Genomic DNA, 21602 nt, shown 5'->3' with positions numbered 1-21602 from the left:
GACAGAAAGTAGAGGCAGGGCGATGAGAACAGGAATATTCTGGGAAGCAGAAAGCTCCCTCTGCCATTCCTGCCCAGATCACTGAAGAAGCAACATGTGAGCTGACAGCTGAAAAAGGTACCAAGTCATATGGCTAACATAGATAAGGATAATGGGGTAACATAAGTTATAAGAGCTAATAAGTCGCCTGACCTAATGGGCCAATCAGTTTATAACCTAATGTAGACTCCGTGTGATTTTCTTTGGAACTTGCCGGCTGTGGGGTACCTACCAGGCGGGACAGAAACCCCAACAAGCCGGCCCTCATGCTACAGATGGCTTACTAACAAGCCCTTCTAGCAGGCCCCCTCATGTTACACATCTGAGGCTGATTTCTGGCATTTGAGGGTGGGTTCTGTGGGTAAGAACACTTGCTGCTCTTTCAGAGGACTAGGGTTTGGTTCCCTGCACCCATACTGGGCAGCTGACAACTCTGTCTTCAACACAACAGAGCATAGAGAGATTCTGAAGGTGGAGCTACAAAGTGTGTACTGAGGAATCCATCCACAGTTCATTCTAGACCATGGAACGCTTTCATCTTTTTGATAGATTTGCACTGTGTAGGGCAAGATTCAGTTTTTGTCATAAAGCTGCAGACATGCATGTTTTATATCTAGCTTCAAACACCTCAGGGAAGGGGAGATAACGAGGTAGTTCCTGGAGGACCACATCCCAGTTAGTGTTTGATGGGCTGGGTGGTAACTTAGCACACAATGAATGACGGTGTACATGGAAAACAAAAAAAGTATTATTTGGTGGCTGGCATCAGGCACAGTTAGGCTGAGCTCCTGAATTCCCCATCTGCGCAAAATCACTTATACCCTGTGGTGTTTTTAGTAAGATGGGTCCCCAAAGGCTAATAGATTTGAATACTTCGTCATCAGGGAATGGCACCACTAAGGATTAGGAGGTGTATCCTTACTGTGGGAAGTGTGACACTAGGGGTGGGCTTTGAGGTTTTCAGAAACCATGCCAGAGCCAGTGACTCTCAACTTCTTCCTGTTCCCTGCATATCCAGATGTGAAATTCTCAGCTCCTTAGCATTGTGTCTACCTGCAAACTGCCATACTTCCTTCCATAATAATAACGGACTAAGTAAGCCTCTGAAGATGTAAGCAAAGCCCCCAGCTAAATGCTTTCCTTTGCAAGAGTTGCTGTGGTCATTGTGTCTCCTCACAGCAATAGAACACTGAATGAGATGTCCCCTGAATTTCTAATTCATCATCATCTGTAAGTCAGTAAAGCCAGTTTCTTTATACATGTGAAGATTAATTAGCAGAATGCAGTAGAAGCATTAGAAGAAGTCAATGAAGGTGGGGCTTACCTACTAATGACAAGAATGACGACAACTGCTTACCCATCGTGTTGAAATGAGGCAATATTTGCTTTGGGGAAAGACACTATATCTTTCCCATATATATACACTGAGAAAAACACAGGCTGGTTGGAACAGGATGACAGTAATACCACCATTTTGTTGAATGCAGACTTTATAGGGAGATCTTTTTGTCAACATTGCTCACTGGTGCTCCAAAGTGCTGATAATGATGGCTCATATGTAGGAGCTGCTCCAAAATGCTTATTGAATGACTGAGCAAATCATTTCTATCATGGTATTTAGTCACCAGTGTGATGTAAGAAGTCTCCAAGTGGTAAGGATATATAGCCATTTGGAGTGCCAACATCCTTTGGGGTTCTAGGCAAACTTTCCCTCTTTGATTTCTGCTTTGCATTAGTATTGAACTGGACATAAATAAGACTTTGTGGTAGGTTCTATGGAGACAAAATTAGAAAATGAATACCGGGTGGTGGTGGCATGTGTCTTTAATCCCAGCACCTGGGAGGCAGAGGCAGGTGGATCTCTGTGAACTGGAGGCCAGCCTGGTCTACAGAGTGAGTTCCAGGATAGCCAAGGCTACATAGAGAAACCCTAACTCATAAAACCAAACAACAACAATAATAATAATAATAATGATGATAATTATAATGATAGAAAAAGAATGGTTTTTGTCTGCATGAAGTTCACAGCCCAGGAGACGAACAGGCTGAAAAGGTTTAAACCAAATCCGACAAGTACTGGACCCAGAAGCAGCAATGAAAGAGTTGACAGGTGGACAGAAATTGATATCACATCTCTTGTATCCAACATCTGGAATCCATATGTAAATTCATATTTCTCTATTCTTCCCACTCATTCTACATCTCAGCAAACACTGAGCACAAGAAAGTTGGAAGAACACAGATTTCTCTCCTTTTCTTCCTCGGTGAGTCTCAGAGTCTCCTCTTCCTGCCAGCCTAACCATCTGCTTCTCTCCACAACTACTGTCCTCCCTCGGCCCTGTTGCCGTGCCGCCCGCCTTGTTATCCTGTCTCTTTTTTATCTTTCTCATGACTGCTGCTCCTGCCTCTCTCGCTAGACTTCCTCGTATCCATTGCCACACTGTGGCCACAACTGTCCTTTAGAGCTGTGATAAAGCACACCCCCTCCATTGCACTTGGAACCATACCCTGTCTCCATACGAGGCTGATTGTCTACCTCCCCCTGACATCGTATCCTCACTTATCAGTCACTCCCTATCAGCCTCCCACTCCCGTCCTTCTAGAAAGCCAAATTCTCTCTCTACTGCAAGCTTTTTGCCTTGCTCTTTCCTGAGGAAGTCTGATAGTTCTCTTCTTAACCCGCATCTCACCCCATGGTTGCAGTGAGCTACTCTGACTATTGAAAGAATCCTTCCTCCATGCTTCTTCTGTCTCCATAGTTTTATTTCTTACCCTACTTGTAGACCTCAGTCTAATGTAATATTCTTTTGTCTATCATTTGCAAATCCTCTCCAGGAGGAGAAAAGGAAAGGTGGTTCAGACCTTTCCGTCTTGATCTCTATCCTCAATCCCAGGACCTCATGATTTCTGAAATTAATTAATGAAGTAATAGGTCCTTCCTACCCAAGCAAATTAGAAAATTTCACATTAAAAGCATGATACTCTAAGGCCTATTATTAAAAACTGTGTGTATAAAACTAATGTGTGTGTGTGTGAGTGTATGTGTGTGTGTGTGTGTGTGTGTATGTGTGCATGTGTGTGTGCGAGCATACTTGCAGGCAAACATATGCTATGGTGTGCATATGTATGTCCAGCAGTCAAATGTCTCCTTCCATCTTGTTTAAACAGGGCCTCTTCTGTTTCTGCTACACCTCATATTCCAGGCATGCTGGTCTGTGAGGTTCTCTATGATGATCTGGTCTCTCCACCTCCCAATTACCATGGGAATGCTAGGATGATGGATGGATGCCACCATATTCATGTTTTACGCAGGTTTGGAAGACCAAAACTCAGGTTATCAGGCTTTTGCCACGTGTACATCCATCCGATGAGTCACTTCATAGCCCTAGGCATGATATTCTTAAAACAATATTTTGTCTACATTCATGCACACATGACAGAGGAAAGACACATAGGGTCTGTGCATGCAGGGAGCAGGTAAAATGTAGAGTAGGCTTAGAAGAGTACAAGCCTAGATTATTGTTATGTATCATATGCACATGTATTGAATAATCATCTTCTGTTGCTGAAATAAGTGCAAACATCATATGATAGTTTGGAAAATGCAGACACTGGCTCAGTGTTTTAGAAACACAGAAATATAAAAACAGTTTCCAGTGTAGACAATGTCATTTCTCTTCCTGTAGCCAAAGCCTTGAAAATGCTTTTTTCTCTCCAAACTGGAATGGACAGCTATGAATTCTTTCTCGAAGAATCTGCAGCCCATGCCTCCCTCTCCGTCAGGGGGATTTGGTGCCCAGCAGGGCTATGTGACAGAGAAGGTGAGATCAGGTTCAGCTGCTGCCACCAAACTTGAAAAGGGTTGATTGATATGACAAAGGCTTTCTCACAAAGAATATAAATCAAAGAAGATGACTGACAGCAAGATAAACATTCTACAACCAGAGTAATTAGGAATATATTAGCAAGTAAAATAAAGTTATTATCATTAGCAAAATTGGCAGCTACTTGCAATTTCCCTAGAGGCCCCATTTCCCTTTTTATTTTCCCTTGTGGATTATATGAGGAAGGATTAATGGGTTTGGAGACACTGTTTTAATGCGGACTGTATTTACTTCTGTCCTTATCTGTAGTTAGCTAAGTTCAGTGGTCCAAAGATAATAATCTGTAGTCATGGGTGGGGGGTTTCTGTGAACTAGCCCCAGGAGTTGTAACATTGAGTCTGAATACAACTGTTGTTTACTCAATTCTCAGAGAAAATTAAATTAGTAGATAAGGGACTGTTTTTCTTAAATTTTTTAAAAATTTTCTCCCTTTTATTTATTTATTTTTTCAGGTCTTTAACACCTCTTGCCACTTGTCTCTAGGAAGTGCCCTGAAGGGACAAATTCGGTGAATTTGAAGCAACTCAAATAACTGAGGGAAAACTTGGGCACAGCCTTGCTCAGATCAGCAGTGTCTTCATTCCTTGAGACTGTGTGCCATGGGAGAATCTTTTCTGCCACCAGCAGACAGGATGAACATGTACTCTCCTATGTCCTCTGATCTTGCCATTCCTCCCCAATGCGAATAACGACTTTGACCTTTCCAAGGCATAAACTTGGTATCAATGAAGGTCTTTGTTATCAGCACTGTAAATAACCCAGGCAATAGAATTGAGAGAACAGAGCAAGCATCAGAGGGTTCTTATACATAGTGGATGTGTAGGGAGGAATGCACTAAAGCTTCGATCAAAGAGAGGTCTGACATTGGTCCTCAATGTTAGGTGATTTCTTCCTGGCTTTATTTGGGGACCTAGAATCAAGTGATTAGCCTGACAAAATGATTTATGGAGAGAGCCAATTGCACCCACATATTTTGGGGGGAGGGATTTCTACATCTGAAATACCAACCTTATAATTGGTGTTGGAGATAAATCCTCTAAGTCACATGACGTCAGTTGATCTGAAGACTGAGATTAACTAACCACATGGTCAATGAATCATCCCTATGTGGTGGAGCACACATAAAAAAATGTCCTGACCCCAAAGCTTAGATCAGCTTTCCAGGCTGACAAGTATGCTTTCTACAAATGGTGCTGAGAGAATGACTGGCCCTTACCACAGGGAGAACAGCAGGAAGTCCCGCCCTCTGTTTCAAGGTCTCTCCCTTCAGTAGAAACTTACCTACACTCTACCTATGGGAAACAATCTGAGAATCCAACAGCTTGAGTAAAATATGTGAGTCCTTCCAGAAAAGATCTAAATTTGAGGGTGATTTTGGAACCTCCAGTCCAAACATGTTGGGAGTGTCATGCTGCAGAAAGTTGTACACAGGGAATTTTGTACTTCATCTTAATGAGGTGCAACAGAGACAGGAATTTGCAACATCAGAAGCTAGAAATGCTAGTGTCAGGACCAATAGCAGCTATCTTCCAGATGAAAAAGTCTGGCAAGACACCAAGTGTGCAGGTTTTTCCTGTGTCTTATTTGTGAGTGTTCCTTCCGATAAAGGCCCGCATATGCTACCTCCCATCCCCCACCCTCGCATATGCATTGGCTGATTTTCCAGGATTGAAAGAAAAATATTCTGATGACTTTAGTTTTTACAACAAACAAACAAAAAAGTCTGGGTCATAAGATTGCCTTGTGCCAGGGGAAAAGTACCCGATACCAAAACATGAAATATGTGTCCTTATTAAATGTAAGACTATGAGGCATGGTCAACCCAAGCAAGATTTCACTTGGTGTAAATAATTATCTATCTGCTCAGAAGATTCTGAAGAGTCTTTTCACTGAGGATAGGAGGAGCCAGAAATATCAACTAGCTATCTTTTCACAGAGGCACTGGAAGGATGGAGCTGAGAGGACTGAAGCCTTCAGAGAAGTACAAGTAAGAAAAGCAGTCAGGAGACCTTGAAAAAAACATGACTTGCTAGGTACCTGTGAGAGAGAGGATGATGTCGGGCTGGAGGGGGTGGGTAACTCCGCTTGTAGCGTGTTTGCCTAGTAGGCTTGAGCCCCAGGGTTCGGTTTTCCAGCATCGCACAAACATCGCACAGCATTGCGGTACACAACAGTATTCCAAGTACTCAGGAGATGGCGACAGGAAAAATTAGAAGTTCAAGTTCATCCTCAGATACATAGAGAACTTGAAGCCAGCCTGGGTTGCATGAGACTCTATCAAAAAAAAAAAAAAAAAAAAAAAAAAAAAGGAAGTTCGAGTTTATCAGGTCTTTTCTAGCAGATTGGGACAAAGTGCACCAATATTTTTATTTAAGAAATGGGGATAATATTGGTACCCATGTTCTAGATAGACCATCTATGGTGGTGATTACTTTGCTAGAAAAAAAGAATAACTAACTCCAGAACAGACTAGTTAAATAATGCATGTGTTCAGTCACTCATCAAATATTTACTGGGCATCCAACTATCAGGATTTGTGCAGAGAGGACCCAGAGAGGGAAGCTAACTAATCAGGAAAAAGCCTCCCTCCTTGCCCTCCTTTAGCTTTCAATCTAGAGTATGATGCAGCATAGAGTTCAGGTTAGTTCCCCTAAGAGTTTTAAATGAACAGTATTAATCACCTCTCATAGAGACTGATCCATGGAAGAGTTAAAGGAAAGAAATAAGGGAGAGGAGGAGAAAGAAGGAAAGGAAAAGAGAAGAGAGAAAAGAAGAGAGGGAGAAAAAGGAAGGGACATGTGTTGTAGTAAAGGTATGTGTAAACTCAGGAACTGACAATGAAGAAATAGATTTTGCAGAGAAGAAATCCTCTTGAAAGAAAATAAATACCAAATACAATGGCACCATGGCTACTGTAGTGGCTACACGTTAACAAAACACTAAATTGTGCCCAACAAAGGAAAATAGGAGCATGGATATCATTCTAGGTGGGTGTCCTTGAAACTGACGCAGGTCCAAAAGCAAAGAAGTAGGAGGACTAGTTTGCTGTTACTGAAATCTTAACACTAGAATGTTCCTTGAGATTTATTTAATTTGTTTCCATACACAGAATGTTGCAGTGGTGTGCATGGGGGGGCACTACTCATCCTGGCTGCCTTTGCAGGAGTCAGAGAACTGAGTCTTTATGAGCCAGGTTTTGCATAAGCAGGACTCATCCTGACATCTTAAAGCACTTCACTCACTTTGAAGTGAACTTGGCTTCGCTCGGAGACATCACACTCTTTCCCAATAACCCCTGCTGTCAGTGAACTCTGTAACAATCACAGCACATTGCACAATGCCCTCATACCTCTTGGGTCCTCTGTTTCTGAAAAATACCATTCTGGGTTGTCAGTCAAGGAAAGGCAGGGCATAAGCAGCCTAGCCTATTCTGTAACAAAGAGCAATGATATCCCTGGTTTCAAAGCTGTCCCGCCACAGTAGTGGGGCAATCTGTCAAGACCCTGCCTGTGGAATAGCTCTCATCCTAGATTTTGTTGCAAATGACCCAGGATGAGAAACTGTCTGGGATCTTCCTGGCCTATTTGCTAGACCCTTCCGTGGTGATTTTATTAAAGCCGTACGTGTGGTTGTTACACAGGAGATGACTGAACTTGTGGACAGCCTGGTTCATGAATTCATTTATTCACTTACTCAGCAAATACTGATTAGTACCCAAGTATCAATGTCTGTTCAGAGAGCTGGGACTCAAAGGTAGAAACAAACCATCAGGCAAAGAACTCAGTCAAGTAGCTTTCGATCTGGAACACTATGGAACATGGAAGTCAGGTTTGCACAAAATTCTGGTCCACTTTGTTGTAGTAGTATAATTTTGCTGAGGTTCTGGTTCCTTTTCTACTATTTGCTATTAATAACATGACCTGCATCTGAAGCACTCTATGAGAAGTAATGAGTTAGCAATCCCAAAGCCAAGTATGTGAGCAAGGTTGAGCACCCAGTGCTGAAAACATTTAAGGAATGTTTAGCCATTAGAGTTTTAACCAGGGTAGATGCTCCAGCCTTTGATTGCTTATGAACGAAGAAATGGAATAATTCAGTCCTGCAGATATTAAAGTTCACAGGAAAATTCCAAGGCCCAGTCCATGTCTCCTTATGCTTCTATAATAGAATATCTGAGCCTGGGTTGTTTGTAAGGAGCACTCATGATCCAAGATTGAGGCAACAACAGAGTCTATGCCTCTGCTTTGAAAATGATATTATTATCCTCTAGTAGGGAACACCATGTGTCCTTACACAGTAGAAGGGATGGAAGGGATGGAAGGGGATAACTGCTTCTTTCAAATTGTTTTGAGTGCACCTAATCTACTGTCATGGTGCAGTCACCTTCTAAAGGCCATGCCTCTTAATACTGTTTGCATTGGAGATTAAGTTCCAACACAGACTCCCAAGAGAATCAAAATACATCAGCTTCTGTGACAAATAGATGGTTTCAAAGTAAGGTGTAAAGGTCAGAGTGAGTGGGTGTCAGAGTGAGAATCAACCCGCAGAACTAACACGTCATACACTTGAATCACAAGAGCTCTTGAGAATCTTCCAGAGCAATGGTTCTCAATCTGTGGGTCATGACCCCAACAGGGGTTGAATATCAGATATTCTATATCAGGTATTTATATTTTTACAACTCATAACAGTAGAAAATGATAGTTATGATGTAGTAGCACAAGAGTTTTATGGTTGTCGGTCACCATAATATGAGAAACTGTATTAATAGGTCACAGCATATGAGAACTACTGAGCTACACTGTCCTGAAATCCTTTATACGGAGCCTGATATCACACTTTTATTATCCCAGAAACTCACCTTTCTACCTGAAATACCCCAGTACCAACTTTCTCTGAGAAACTAGACCCTTTTAGCCTCCATAAAGCCCCGAACGTCAAAACTTCTCAATTCAATCAGAGGTAAATTCGCTAAACTCTCACCGTTTTGGGCACTTCATTCCTGTGAGCAGTCTGACGTCAGTGTTTAGAGGCGCAGTCAGAGATGATTGCCAGTGTTGCCCTGGTAGAGATGGGGAAGGTACAGTTTTCAGAGACGGAGTCACCTGTGCAGTACCAAGCAGAGATAAACATGTAGATTTGAATCGTATGTCTAACAGCAGAGCTGGTAAGCCTTGCACTACTTTGTTCTGTTGCAAGAAACAAAAATAAAAACCAAACTGCAGCAGTAGTAACAACAGCAACAACAACAAAACCCAGGAAATTAAGAATTGGACATATTTGTAGAGGAAGTACATGTCCACCTAAATTTATATATTGAGTGCCACTGGGCATCTCCTTGGAGACTCCTTGGAACTTCTCCCACTAAGAGGGCATGGTCCCTAAAATCCTGCCATTGCAGCTCAGTTCCTTGGCTTGGCCAGTGAGGTGCATTATCTCTTATCTACTATCTTGGGATTTACTGCTTAGAATCCCTCCGTGTAGCCTACTCAAAGCCATATTGATGAACATCACCTGGTCCTCCCTCAGGTCACACCTTTTGACTTTCTTGTCTCTGCCACATCCATCCCCTCATCTATATCTGGCCAAGCCTGATGATGGCCAGAAAATGCCAAACAGGCACCTCTTGAAATGATAAGTTCCTTTGCACTTAACCGTGCTCAATAAATCTTTTAAAATGCAACGATAATGCACAAATCAAGAGCCATGCACTGTATTAATTTACTGTAACTGGAATGTGTTTTTTTTTACCCTTTTACAAATTACACTTTTTCTTTTTTCATATTTTTTTATTTAAAAATTATTTTTGATTTTACATACCGACTCCAATTCCCCTCCCTCTCCTTCTCCTGCCCCTCATCCCCCATTACATTTTCAAAGCAAATGGAGTTATGCTTACTTTTGCAATTATGGCATACACAAATTTACTTACTAAGTTGTAGCACATTCGATGTATCTGAACATTTGAGGATGAAGGATCAATGTTATTCAACCTTTCCTCAAGCCTTTGGACACTTGGGAAGTGGGGCCAGAGGAGATACCAGGCATGCACTAGGGCTCTCGAAATGATTCCCCTATGCTTTACAATGAAAAGGGTGGCATGTATGGGAAGTAGGAAGGGATAGTGGGTGGTATGTTTAGAAAATAAAATTGTAGGAAGAGAGTGAAGATAGAGCTATGATTTCAAGGGTTGTAATTTAATGGTAACAACTAATTTATATTGAGTCTGTTTTTAAAATGTGTCTTAAATTCTTAAACAATAATTTAAAAACAACAACAGTTTTTTCAGTTCAGATACTGTATTTAAGCTCCACAAGGTTTTTTGTTCATTTTATGGGAGGTTTTTTTCGTGGGGCTTTTTTTTTTTTTTGGTGGGTTTTTTTTTTTGGGGGGGGTGTTGTTTGCTTTTGCGGGAGTGTGTGTTATTATTTATCTTACAGACACAGAGACAGATGCTAAAAATGTTTAAGGTCACATCTTCATTAAATATAGCGAGTGAAGAAACAGCAACACACTCAAGCATGTGGGTTTGGCAGACCTTGCCCCCCCCCCCCCCATTCCCATTGCCTTGCTAAAAACTGTTTGATTTCATTCCTAAAGCTAGCGACCAAAGTCTATTCCCTCATTTGGCCAGTTCTTTCTCCTGAGGATGACTACCGAGGTCCAGCTAATGAAGTATTGAAGTCCAGCAATCAGAAACCCCCTTTGGCTCACCTAATTAACATGCCCAATTAAAATTTAAAACCTCATCCTAACACCGGGTTTCCTCCTTTGCCTTTACAAACTGACATTGACTTATGTGCCAAATCTGTCTCCTCTCTATCCAGAGGCTGTCTTTTGTCCCTTTGGGACAAATACTCCTGCCCCCTTCCTTTCCCTTGTCCCTTTCCCTGTCTCTCTACTTCCTTCAGCATGGCATCCTAGCCCATTCTAAAACAGATTTCCTCTGCTTCTTTTAAAATTTACATCTGCCTGAATCAGAAAGCAGCCACTTTAACTTTTGTCTGTGAAAACAGGTGTTTCGGTGTGGTTTGTGCTTAATCCGGGTAAACCCCCGGCGTGCGGGAATACCCTTCAGTGGGGTCCAAATCCAATCTTCCTGGCTCTGCACAAATCAAATAAGATTGAGAATAGGCAGAAACCAGCAGAACACACGGGGGCGGGAGGGGGGCGGCGGTGCGCACAGATACCATTAGGAAGTAATAACTCCCTACGATTCTTTAATCTGGGCGGGCGACTGCCTTAGTATGACAAAACAGTCCAAGAAGTGCCACAGGTGCGGACAAGGAGCAGGAGTAGGCCAGGATCCAGGTGTTCCACTTCTGATTTCTTTCCCGCTTCTCTTTGGAGATCAGGAAACTCCGCGCCGCCTGACCTCCTGCGGCCACCATAGAATCCCCGTTGCCATGGCTCCCGGATTGCGTCCAAACGCAGAGGCGCTGCTGTGAAGACTAAAGGGAATCCTTCCTCGTTGTATTTCACTGATCAGTGATCCAGAAAAGCACCATGGGCCTGAGTAAGCGACCCCCCCATCACCCCCTTCCCCTTTTTCCCCTCCTCCCACCGGCAGGACCAGCAGCCTTCAGGTGCCTAAAGCTGGAACCAGGCCCTCTGCGTTTTGCTCAGGTCCTCTCAGGTCCCCTCAAGACCTCTCAGGTCTCAGACCCACTTAGGACCCTTGAAGTCCTACCATGACCTCACATTATCACGTAGTTCTCCCTAAATTCTTTCAGGGGTCCTTGGAGTCCCATCGGGTAAAATCTCTTCAGGTCTCCTTAGGTTCTACAGGTCCTCTCAGCAGCCGGTCAGTCTGTGAAGTGGGCACCATGGAGAGAGGGAGTTCAGGACAACCTGTTGGCTTATCCTTAGTACACGACTGGTTAGGCTGTGAAGTCCTGGGTCACACTACCACCACCTCACCAAGGAAGATAGGGCTGCCTAATGAAGGAGGGCACCGATTCCAGATCCATGCTTTGACACATACCCTTCCCCATGGCCACCCTATGAGCTCGATGCCTTTGCTCTGGGACCTCACCTTTGAGCCTCAGCTGCCTCATTTCCACAACAGAGTTTTATTATATAGACTAAGTAAATGTGAAAGTGTTTATCTAAAACTATTAAGTGTCTGCAAGGTGATGGATGAGCAGATACTTTTAGATTAGATTGAATCATTCCTGTCACCAAGACTTTTTTGATGCTGAAAACTTTTTGTTGTTTCTTGATGTCTGATGTTTTAAAAATAATATTTTCATATATCATGCCTGGGTTTAGTCAGTGGAGTCTGGGAGTGTGAATCCTAACCTGGGACTCCGTTATGCCTGAAGCTAGGGTCTGTCGCTCTTTTACCAGTTAGCCTGCTTCTGGTGCTCAGCTTTTTCTGAACTATAGTTTCAAGATGAAAATCTCTTTATAGCCTTCCATTCCTTTTTTTATGGTCTTCACGCTTAGCCTTTAATAGTCCATTAGGGTCTCTCATCCTTTCCTCAGCAGTTGTGTTTAGTCAGAACTTCTCAGTGCAACTGCCCTTTAAATGGCAGGACCAATAGGTCACACTCACAACTGTGTTTCCTTCCACTGATATTCCATCACTGCTAAAACCAGAGCAATTCTCCACAAATGCACAGCAACCGTGGGCCCAGCACTGCCTGTGCCCCACTGACTGCCGGTAGTGGGGTCCGTGTTGCCATTTTGGCAACAGATTTGAATTCAAACCCACATCTTACCTAACACATGCTTCAGTGGATCACTTTGAGTATCCGTGCTGGGTGTCACTGAAAAGGTTGGGCTCCCCAAGAAACAGAGTTTTCATGTTTAGCATGCTAGAGATTTATTCTGGGGCATTGTTGGGAAAGGTAGGCAAGAAAGCAAGATTGGACAGGATGGATAACGGAAGCCAAAGATACTCAACTCCAAGGGCTCCAAACTTGGAATGCACCTTCTGATTTGCTCACGCTGAGATAAAAGACTGGGCCTCAATAGGCTCTTAACAACAAGTCACCCATTATGGACTTTTGTAAGCGGCCATTAGCTGGATTGGGGTGACAGTTTTTCAGCTAAGGCAACTGGAAGGGAAGAAGGTGAGCAGCTGAGGATGAACTGCTGGCAGAGCTCCCAGCAGCTGCTGGAATTAATCTGTCAGTTCTGAAGGGGAAATCGGGCAACATATTGTGTTCTCCAAGATGGCCCAGAATGCACTTTCCCCATTTGTTTGCCTGGCAAACATCTACACACATTTCAGGGCTCAGGCCTCTCCTCCATGCAACCTCTTCTGACCTCCCGTCTTTGAATCAGTAGCACAACCCACATTTTCTGAGTTCTTCTGTACTGGTGCTTTGTGTTTTTTAAAATGCCACAGTCACATCAATAGCCCTTAAAGGTATCACTGAATTAGGGATCAGTATGTATCCTGATGCCCATTAAGTCTGTAAGAAAAAGAAGTATGTGTTACCTTGGAAATGGTATCTTCTAAACAGAAAAATATTTAGATGCTATGAGAGGTAAACTACATATTTGTAATCCTGTGTTTCTATTAAATATCTTTTATTTCACATATATAATATACATATATGCCCATATGTGTATTTCAAGATGTTTGGAAAAATCTTTGAAATCTGCTGGGAACATATTGATTTTAGTGTAATCCAGGAAGAAAGGTAGAGCTGTTTTAAAAACATGACATAAACTGTAAAGGAATGATCTTTATGTGATGGTAGAATGCCAGCCTTTACTTGAGAGTCTGAAGCTGGAGGATTGCCATGAGTTTGAGGCTAGCCTGCACTACATAATGAGATTCAGACAGCCTAGGCTACAACATGAGATCCTGAGTCAGGCAAACAAACAAATCCTAAAAGATAAATACCAAATTGTTGGCTTTGGAATTTTGTTAAATACTGAGAACCTCAAAAATCATGGAGAAGTGAACATACTGGGACATGCTCTCATAACTGAGAAGCTTTATTCTGCTGCACACAGAACCCCTATAAGGTTCTGTGGTGTGTGTGTGTCTGTGTGTGTGTGTGTGTGAATATACATGTTCATATGTGTGAGTACAGTTGTGTGTATGCCATAAAATGCAAATGGAGGTCAGAGGACACCCTCAGATGCTGGCCTCATCTTCCACTTTGTTAAAGACAGGACATCTTTGCTATTTGTCAGGCTGACTGGCCTGTGAATTTCCATGGCTTTTACTGTCGACATGCCCCATCTTGCTGTAGGAACAGATGATAGATATGTGCTATTTCATTTGAGTTCTGGGGATTCTAATTCAGGTCCTCATGCTTCCATGGTGGTGTAGGAGGTCCTTCTGTCTTTGTGTTGATTTCATTGATTCATAAAGAAACTGCTTTAGGCCTGTTGATAGGGGAGAACTTAGATAGGCAGGGAAGATAGAACTGAATGCTGGGAAAAAGAAGGGTGGAGTAGGAGAAATGCCATGGAGCCGCCAGAGACAGACGCTGGGAATTTTACCTGGTAAGCCACTGCCACATGGCAATACATGGATTAATAGAAATGAGTTAAATTAAGATGTAAGAATTAGCTGATAAGAAACTAGAGGTAAGAGATAAGAAACTAGGGCCAAGCAGTGTTTTAATTAATACAGTTTCTGTGTGGTTATTTTGGGACTAAGCTAGCCGGTTGGCCTGCAGGAACAAGAGGACCCTCCTCCAACAATATAGCATGTGTTTTATCCACTAATCCGTCTTTTCAGGCTGCACAAGGTCATTGTGAAGATATATTTTAAAGAATTAAGAGGCTGGCTAATCAGTGTTAATTCAACCTTTGATTCCTTAGTGCCTTTCTTTAGTGAGATAAGTATGTTAGAGCTACTAGTATCCTTTATTGGTCTCTCATTCTGGAGGTATTGGTTAGAACCTCCTTGCAGTAGGACATTTTTTAAGTTCCATATGAGTATTCTATTTTGTTATTTGTGATTTTCTGAATGATAAAGAAATTTTATGTGTCATGTCCTCTATACCATCCAGTAGGTGTTGCAACACCATTGCTTTTGAAGCTGTTGTGATGAGCGTTTAATGCTGCTGAGGAATTTGTAAGGCCTAGAATGATCTCCTATAAGCACAGTACTATATTATTTGTTTCAGGATGTTCTGAAAGTGGGTGATATTGCTTAAAGTTAGAAAAATGCATAGTTTAAACTAGGTGGTATGTAAAATCACAAAATTTCTTCCTACTTAAAGCTGCAAAACACTATCATCTCCATGCACCATGTAGACATGTTTGACATCTCTTCTCAGGGGCCTGAATCTAGATTTCACACTGATGTTTGCCTTTACAGGTAAGGTAGTATTAAGTAACAATTTTCTGAGTGCCATAACATAATTTGTCACGTAACAGTTGGCCTCCTATAGACCTATTAAGAATTTTGACTGACTTGATCTTGTGCTTGGAATCACAGTTGCTCTAAGTTGGTGAATACAACAACCTATCCTGTCCAGAAGTGAACATTTTACAGCTTTGCCTCCCATCCACCCACTTCAGCTCTTACATTTTGTCTGCCCCCTCTTCTGTGATGTTTTCTGAGTCTTGAATGATCTGGTAGAAGGCCCACACCCACGTTCATATGACTTGCACTTATTGGGTGTAAGGAGTTTATTAACGACAAAAGAAGATAGCTTAAATTTTTGTGAGATTTAAAGTAGGAATGCTAAGAAGACTTGGAGGTGGTGGTAGATGGGTATGATCAAAATATAAAATGTATGAAATTCTCAGTGACTACATAAAAATTGTTAGTTTTAAAAATAGTTCAGAAAAGGGCCACTAGGAAATTTCATATAATCACAGTTCTACCTTCCTTTGTGATTCTACACTTTAAATATTTCTACTGTTATACAATAGCTGCTATTCAGAAACATTGTTCTGAGCATAGCTGTGGGATCCCTCCTCTCTGTGTGACTGGTTATCCATGCTAAAGGAGCTTCCATGCTAAAGGACCACTTAAACTGATAGTGATTCTTACCATTTTAACTCCTGTGCTTAGGAAATAGAATAAACATACTTTTTTCCTAAAGTCTATCCACAATGCTGAAAGGGAAAATTTGGCAATCACATGCTGACAGCCTGCTTTACTTATATTATAACACAATGATATGACTTTCTTATATTGTGGGAAATGCAGTAAGAGAAGAAATTTTGGTACAAGTAGGAACCTCATCCATGCTCTAAGTGGCAAAGACTTTGAGACAACAGAGCTGGAGGAGGCTGTGAAACCTTTAGCAGCCAGGTTATCTGGGTGTGCCATGTAGGTACTCATGGATCACATGGTAATTCAGATGCTGCCAGGGTTCCCATGAGCATATTTGACTTGACCATGGTGGCAACTTTCTGTGTTCAGACTAGTTAGGTTATGTATTTATGTGGATACCAAATGAAGCCTTGACCAGAATTTGGGGACAAGATAAATAATGGACCATCAAGTTATAAACCAAACTGCTTAATAAAGTACATATTCCTCTTTTGAGAAGTATATTTTCATACAACCCAAAGGATACAGTTAATATAACTTTTCATACTCATGTGGGTCTTTGCTAGAGTATGAAGACTCACTTCCCACTTCTCCTCCTTCCCTGTCTGTATCCCCCATTCTTCCTCCATCCCATGCTCACCCCAGCCTGTACATCCAAGTCATCCATGTGTCTGGCAAATGGAAGCTCCTTGGAAGCAGTGGGTATTGGGAATGTGAACACTGTGGCATAGCCAGTTTTGGAAATGACCCTCCAACATGAATAGTGAGGAACTTAGAAGCAGATACGGGGCTCCTTGAGTGTTGAATCTCATTGCTCCCTGCCTAGACATGGTCTAAATGGAGGGAATAATTTCTCAATGGGGACATCTTGGTTCTAATAGCAACGGCCTCCAACAATCCATCCTCTCCTATGAGTTTTGTAGTCTAAGTCACAGATACACTATTAGGCACTTGAGAGTCTAGTCAGTAGTGGCGAATAATTACATATCTCATTAAAATAGCTCTGATAATATGGGTTATGCCTCTCAAACCATAACACGAGTTGCATGCTTGCTAAGAGAGTTGTTGTAGATTGCAGATAAAGGTGATGATTTTAGTTTATACAACTGATTTGTTGTAGTCTCAAGTGGGTGGCATTACTTATGCATTGTCTGTTGATTTCAATTATTTAATAAACATGTGGGACTAAGGGTGTAGATCCATAGGTCACATGCCTAGTGGCAGACGTCCTGGATTTGATCCCCACCCCCAAAGACAAAAAAACAAAACTGCTTGCTGCGGGAGTTCCTTCTGCTCCTTCAGCCAATAGCCGCTGAGATACCAGCCCATTGGGGCGTGGTCTCTCTCTCTTTAAAAAAGCAGCAGCTGTCCTCCTTTCCCTCTCTGGCTTCTGACTCCGCTTCAGGCTCCTAGACTCCTTTCCTGATCGCACTGAGGAGCTGTTGTTTGGGACAGTAATCTGTAAGTTTTTTCCCCTTTGAATAAATAACCATTTTATTAATCAAAATTCAAAACTGGTGTGGGATTGTTTGTGACTTACGCCTTCATGTGTGTGTATGTTATGTGTCCAGTAGGAGGGCAAGTTTAATATCCCATTTCAGTGTTTGGTTACTAGGAAGATTTTTGTTGCTGCTGATGTTGCTTTTGTTTCCTGATCCTTTCTCTTAAATAGTAGTGCAAGCTGGCTTATAAATGAGTAGTGACATTCCGGACATAGCAGAGGGATCCAGCAAGCCAGAGCTGCTTAGGCTTCCTCTTTCTGCTTCTTTGCAATACTTTTGGCTTGTCTTTCCCAGGACTGAGTTTGCAGCCACCTTTCTTTGTCTTCTGAGACGGCCCTTAGAGTAGCATGAACATTCATCTTGGGTAGTGTTGTAGCCTCTCAACCTGCGTTCTAGAGAAGTGTCATCTTAACTCCTCTCTCCTCCCATTGGAAGGAGCATAGAGTTACATACACTGCAAACAAGCAGTGGAGTTCATATCTACTCTGTTTTCTGGAATGTGGCATGGAGTTGTGGCAGCTGATAGTGCTGTGAGGGACTTGTCTCAGCTGAATGAGTCTATACATTCAGGAGCCTGAGGACTTTCCAGAGGCTCTCACTTGCTCATGTAGAAGGTAGTGTCATTCAGTGGCTAAGAATAAGTGGTCTGTTAAAACAACCCCATCATCCTACTTCCAGAAACTGTGATAAGCTATCAGGTGTTTCAGTGTTGGTAAGGAAGTCTTGATTGCTGGTGTCAAAACAGACCTCTTCTTTCCTTCTTTCCTTCCTTCCTTCCTTCCTTCCTTCCTTCCTTCCTTCCTTCCTTCCTTCCTTCCTTTCTTTCTCTCTTTCTTTCTTTCTTTCTTTCTTTCTTTCTTTCTTTCTTTCTTTCTTTCTTTCTTTCTTTCTTTCTTTCTTTCTTTCTTATTCCTCCAGGAAACACAGCAAATAAGAGCTACTTTATAAATCTGCGATGCAAGATCCGGAATCTGGGTTCTTCTTTTCTTTCTCTGAAGCTCTAAATGAACAATTATTGGTTAAATGATGAGTGGTCTTTCTTATTGGATGGTGGGAAAAGTTTTTTATGTTCTGTCCCTTGACAGTGAGATTGTGACTCAGTTGCTCTCTTAGGTCCGATAGTGAATTTCATCCAGTTTGGTCTGGTTCCACCAGGAGAGCCTATATTCTTATTCCTGTAGCTGTCAGATGTCAATTATTCCTCCATCTATGCAGCAAAACTTACATAGATCTTACACATACAAAGACAAATGAGACCTAAGGATTTATTTTGTCTCACATCGCAGCTTTGTTCAAACTCCTTGAGGTGGGCAGCAAGCAACATTTGTCTGAAAATTGCTTGGGCCTGAAGAATCACCACATAGCTGCAAAGAAACTCCAGTGTGTTAATAATATAATAACCCAGCACTGAACAATGGGAATATAATATGCTGCAAAATTTCTTTCAGTCACAGAAGATCTTATTAGACGGAATGCTGAGCACAATGACTGTGTAATTTTTTCCCTGGAGGAACTTTCCCTGCATCAGCAAGAAATAGAAAGACTAGAACACATTGACAAGTGGTGCCGAGATTTAAAAATTCTCTATCTTCAAAATAACCTCATTGGAAAAATTGGTAAGTCTCATTCATTTGTTCTAATAACATTTTAACATTTGAGTGGGAAAAATTTGGAAAATAACTGAACAAGAAGGTCACAAGAAAAGAGATGCAACCCCCTCTCAGTAGCTGCTTGCAGAATATTTCCCAGGACTTCCTATGTATAGTTGGCCATGGTGCCTAGAGGGATGCTGTTCTGGAACTGGAAATGGAATTATGTGTGCACATGATCTCCTACCAGCATTCAAAAGGGGGTGGATATGAGTCATGCATTTGCTGTGGCTCTATATCTGTAAAACTGGAAAGATCATGTTGAAATTTAAAAGTTCTTGTCATATATGTATACCAATAATTTTTTTGTTAATAAAGATCACAGATGTCCAAGTGTTGACAGGGGTTTCTATTCCACCAGGTCCCACATCTATTTAGTCTGAAATAAACACACAGCAGCATATATTAATTATAAGCTGATTGGCCTATTAGCTCAGGTTTCTTATTAACTCTTATACTTATATTAGCCCATAATTCTTGTCTGTGTTAGCCCTGTGGCTTGGTACCTTTTTGGTGAGGCAGTCACATCTTGCTTCCTCTGTGTCTGGGTGATGACTACAAACTGCCTCTTTTTCTTCCCAGGATTCTCCTGTTCTCCATGCCCTGCCTATACTTCCTGCCTGGCTACTGGCAAATCAGCTTCTATCTAAAGTACAAGTGACAGGGTACAGACCATTGTCCCACAGAACCCAAGCTTGAAGGAAACCAAGATAACCTTTAGTTGATGAATGGCTTAATCCCTAAAATGAAGTACTATTCATAGCTTAAACGAAGTGGGTACATAATCATAAAAATACATAGAGAAACTCTAAATGTCCTCACTAAGAGAAAGCAACCAATACGAAAAAACTGAGCCGACATCAGTCCAACTCTGATGTTCTGGAAAAGGCAGAACCATAGAAACTGAAACAAGATTAGTGTTTCTAGGAGCTAATAGTAATGAAGAACAAATAAGGCATGAAGGATAATGGTGGATACATGTTGTTGTAGTTGCATATTTGTCAAAATACACAGGATGTATAATGCCAAGAGAAAATGTGTGATTGATGATATGTCAAAGTAGGCTTATCAATTAAAATGAGTCCTATAATCTGGCATAGATTATTTATAAAGTGTTGGGGACAGTAATTTGGGTTGGGCAGGGAAGGAATAGAGTATATGAGAGCTGTAAGTTTTGCTAAATTTTTCTATCAACATAAATAGGAATATATTTTTAAATGTCTTCGTGAGATTTCTACAGATTATGTTAGCCAGTAATACCATATTGTTGAGTACAAGGTAGTGTGATCAGTTTAGTGTATTAAAGTGGTTTTAGTCTGAAATGGAATTGACAGGTAAATGTAGAAGTCATTGGAAAAAAGATCAAAATGTTAGCATTGTAACTGATTATCGTAGTTACTTTTCCGTTGCTATGAAGAGATACCATAACCAAGGCAACTTATGGAACAAAGAGTTTATTGGGGACTTTCTTACAGTTTCAAAGGCTTAGTTCATGATCATTCTGGTGAGGAATATGGCAGTAGGTAGGCAGGCATGGTGTCAGAGTAGTAGCTAAGAGCTTACATATTGAGACAATAACAACAAGGCAGAGATAGACACAGATAAAGGCATGGATTTTTGAAGTCTCAAAGTCCATTTCCAATGACACACTTCCTCCAAAGCCACACCTCCTTTCCCTTCCATCCTTCCCAAACAGTACCATTAAGGATCAACTATTCAAAACCTATGAGCCTATGGTAGCTCTTATAGCCACCATAAACTAAATTGATCATGCTCTTTGCAGAACATAGTACAGACTAGTGCATAAATGGACTTGCAAGTACTGCCCTCAGAATAAACCTCTCAGTTACAGACCAAGCTGGGCACCCACAACTTTCCCCCAACCAAGTAGGTTCATGTTTTATGGCAGGAGGGAACTGGATTCATATGTTCTCTGGTAGGACATCCTGGAAGGAAGGAGGGAGGAAAGGAAAGAAGGAAGGAAGAAAGGAAGGAAGGAAGGAAGGAAGGAAGGGAGGGAGGGAGGGAGGGAGGGAGGGAGGGAGGGAGGGAGGGAAGGAGGGAGGGAGGGAGGGAGGAAGGAAGAAGACTTAGAATGCCCAGTTTCTTCTCCCACCTTACCCATTGGGGAAATTGATCTTCCCCTGTTCCTTGTATCCCTCCTTGCCCTAACAATGAATTATGGGACTGATATAAGGGTGATCTACAGAGTCATTTAGTGGGGTCCTGCTGCATGGGAACAGTGGAGACATATTTTTTGTTAAAGCAACTCTACCTCTATGTAAAGGCATACAAGTCTCTGGCCGAAAGTAGACTTGTCTATGACCCCTTCCTCTGTCACTTATTTGTGAGCTGTGTGAAAATAAACAAATCAGTTAAACTGACCAAAACTGAGTTAGAGTATTCATAAAACACTGTTAAGACACCTCTTGTGATGAGGGGTGCAGGATGGCATGTGGTGATGTGAGATTATTGTGTTTACAATGAAATAAGAGCTTTGTGGTTGAAAGCTGCCAGTCTACTGATGTTGTCTTAGCCCAGGCTGTCT

The 21602-nt window shown here is 41.8% G+C and overlaps 1 protein-coding gene across 1 annotated transcript in view; it reads left to right on the top strand.

Annotated features, from left to right (window-relative positions):
• Window positions 1-11323: 11323 nt before the first annotated feature.
• Window positions 11324-21602, top strand: part of Dnaaf11 (dynein axonemal assembly factor 11) — a 110887-nt gene continuing 100608 nt past the window's right edge. The window contains exons 1-2 of the mRNA XM_048457208.3: window positions 11324-11439; window positions 18854-19021. Coding sequence (XP_048313165.3) covers window positions 11430-11439; window positions 18854-19021 — 178 coding nt within the window. The 5' untranslated portion in view covers window positions 11324-11429. The remainder of the gene's footprint in view (window positions 11440-18853; window positions 19022-21602) is intronic.

This window comes from Myodes glareolus, chromosome 19, assembly GCF_982192425.1.
Source record: "Myodes glareolus chromosome 19, mMyoGla1.1, whole genome shotgun sequence".
Taxonomy (NCBI): Eukaryota; Metazoa; Chordata; class Mammalia; order Rodentia; family Cricetidae; genus Myodes; species Myodes glareolus.
This window is presented reverse-complemented; position numbering and strand designations above follow the sequence as displayed.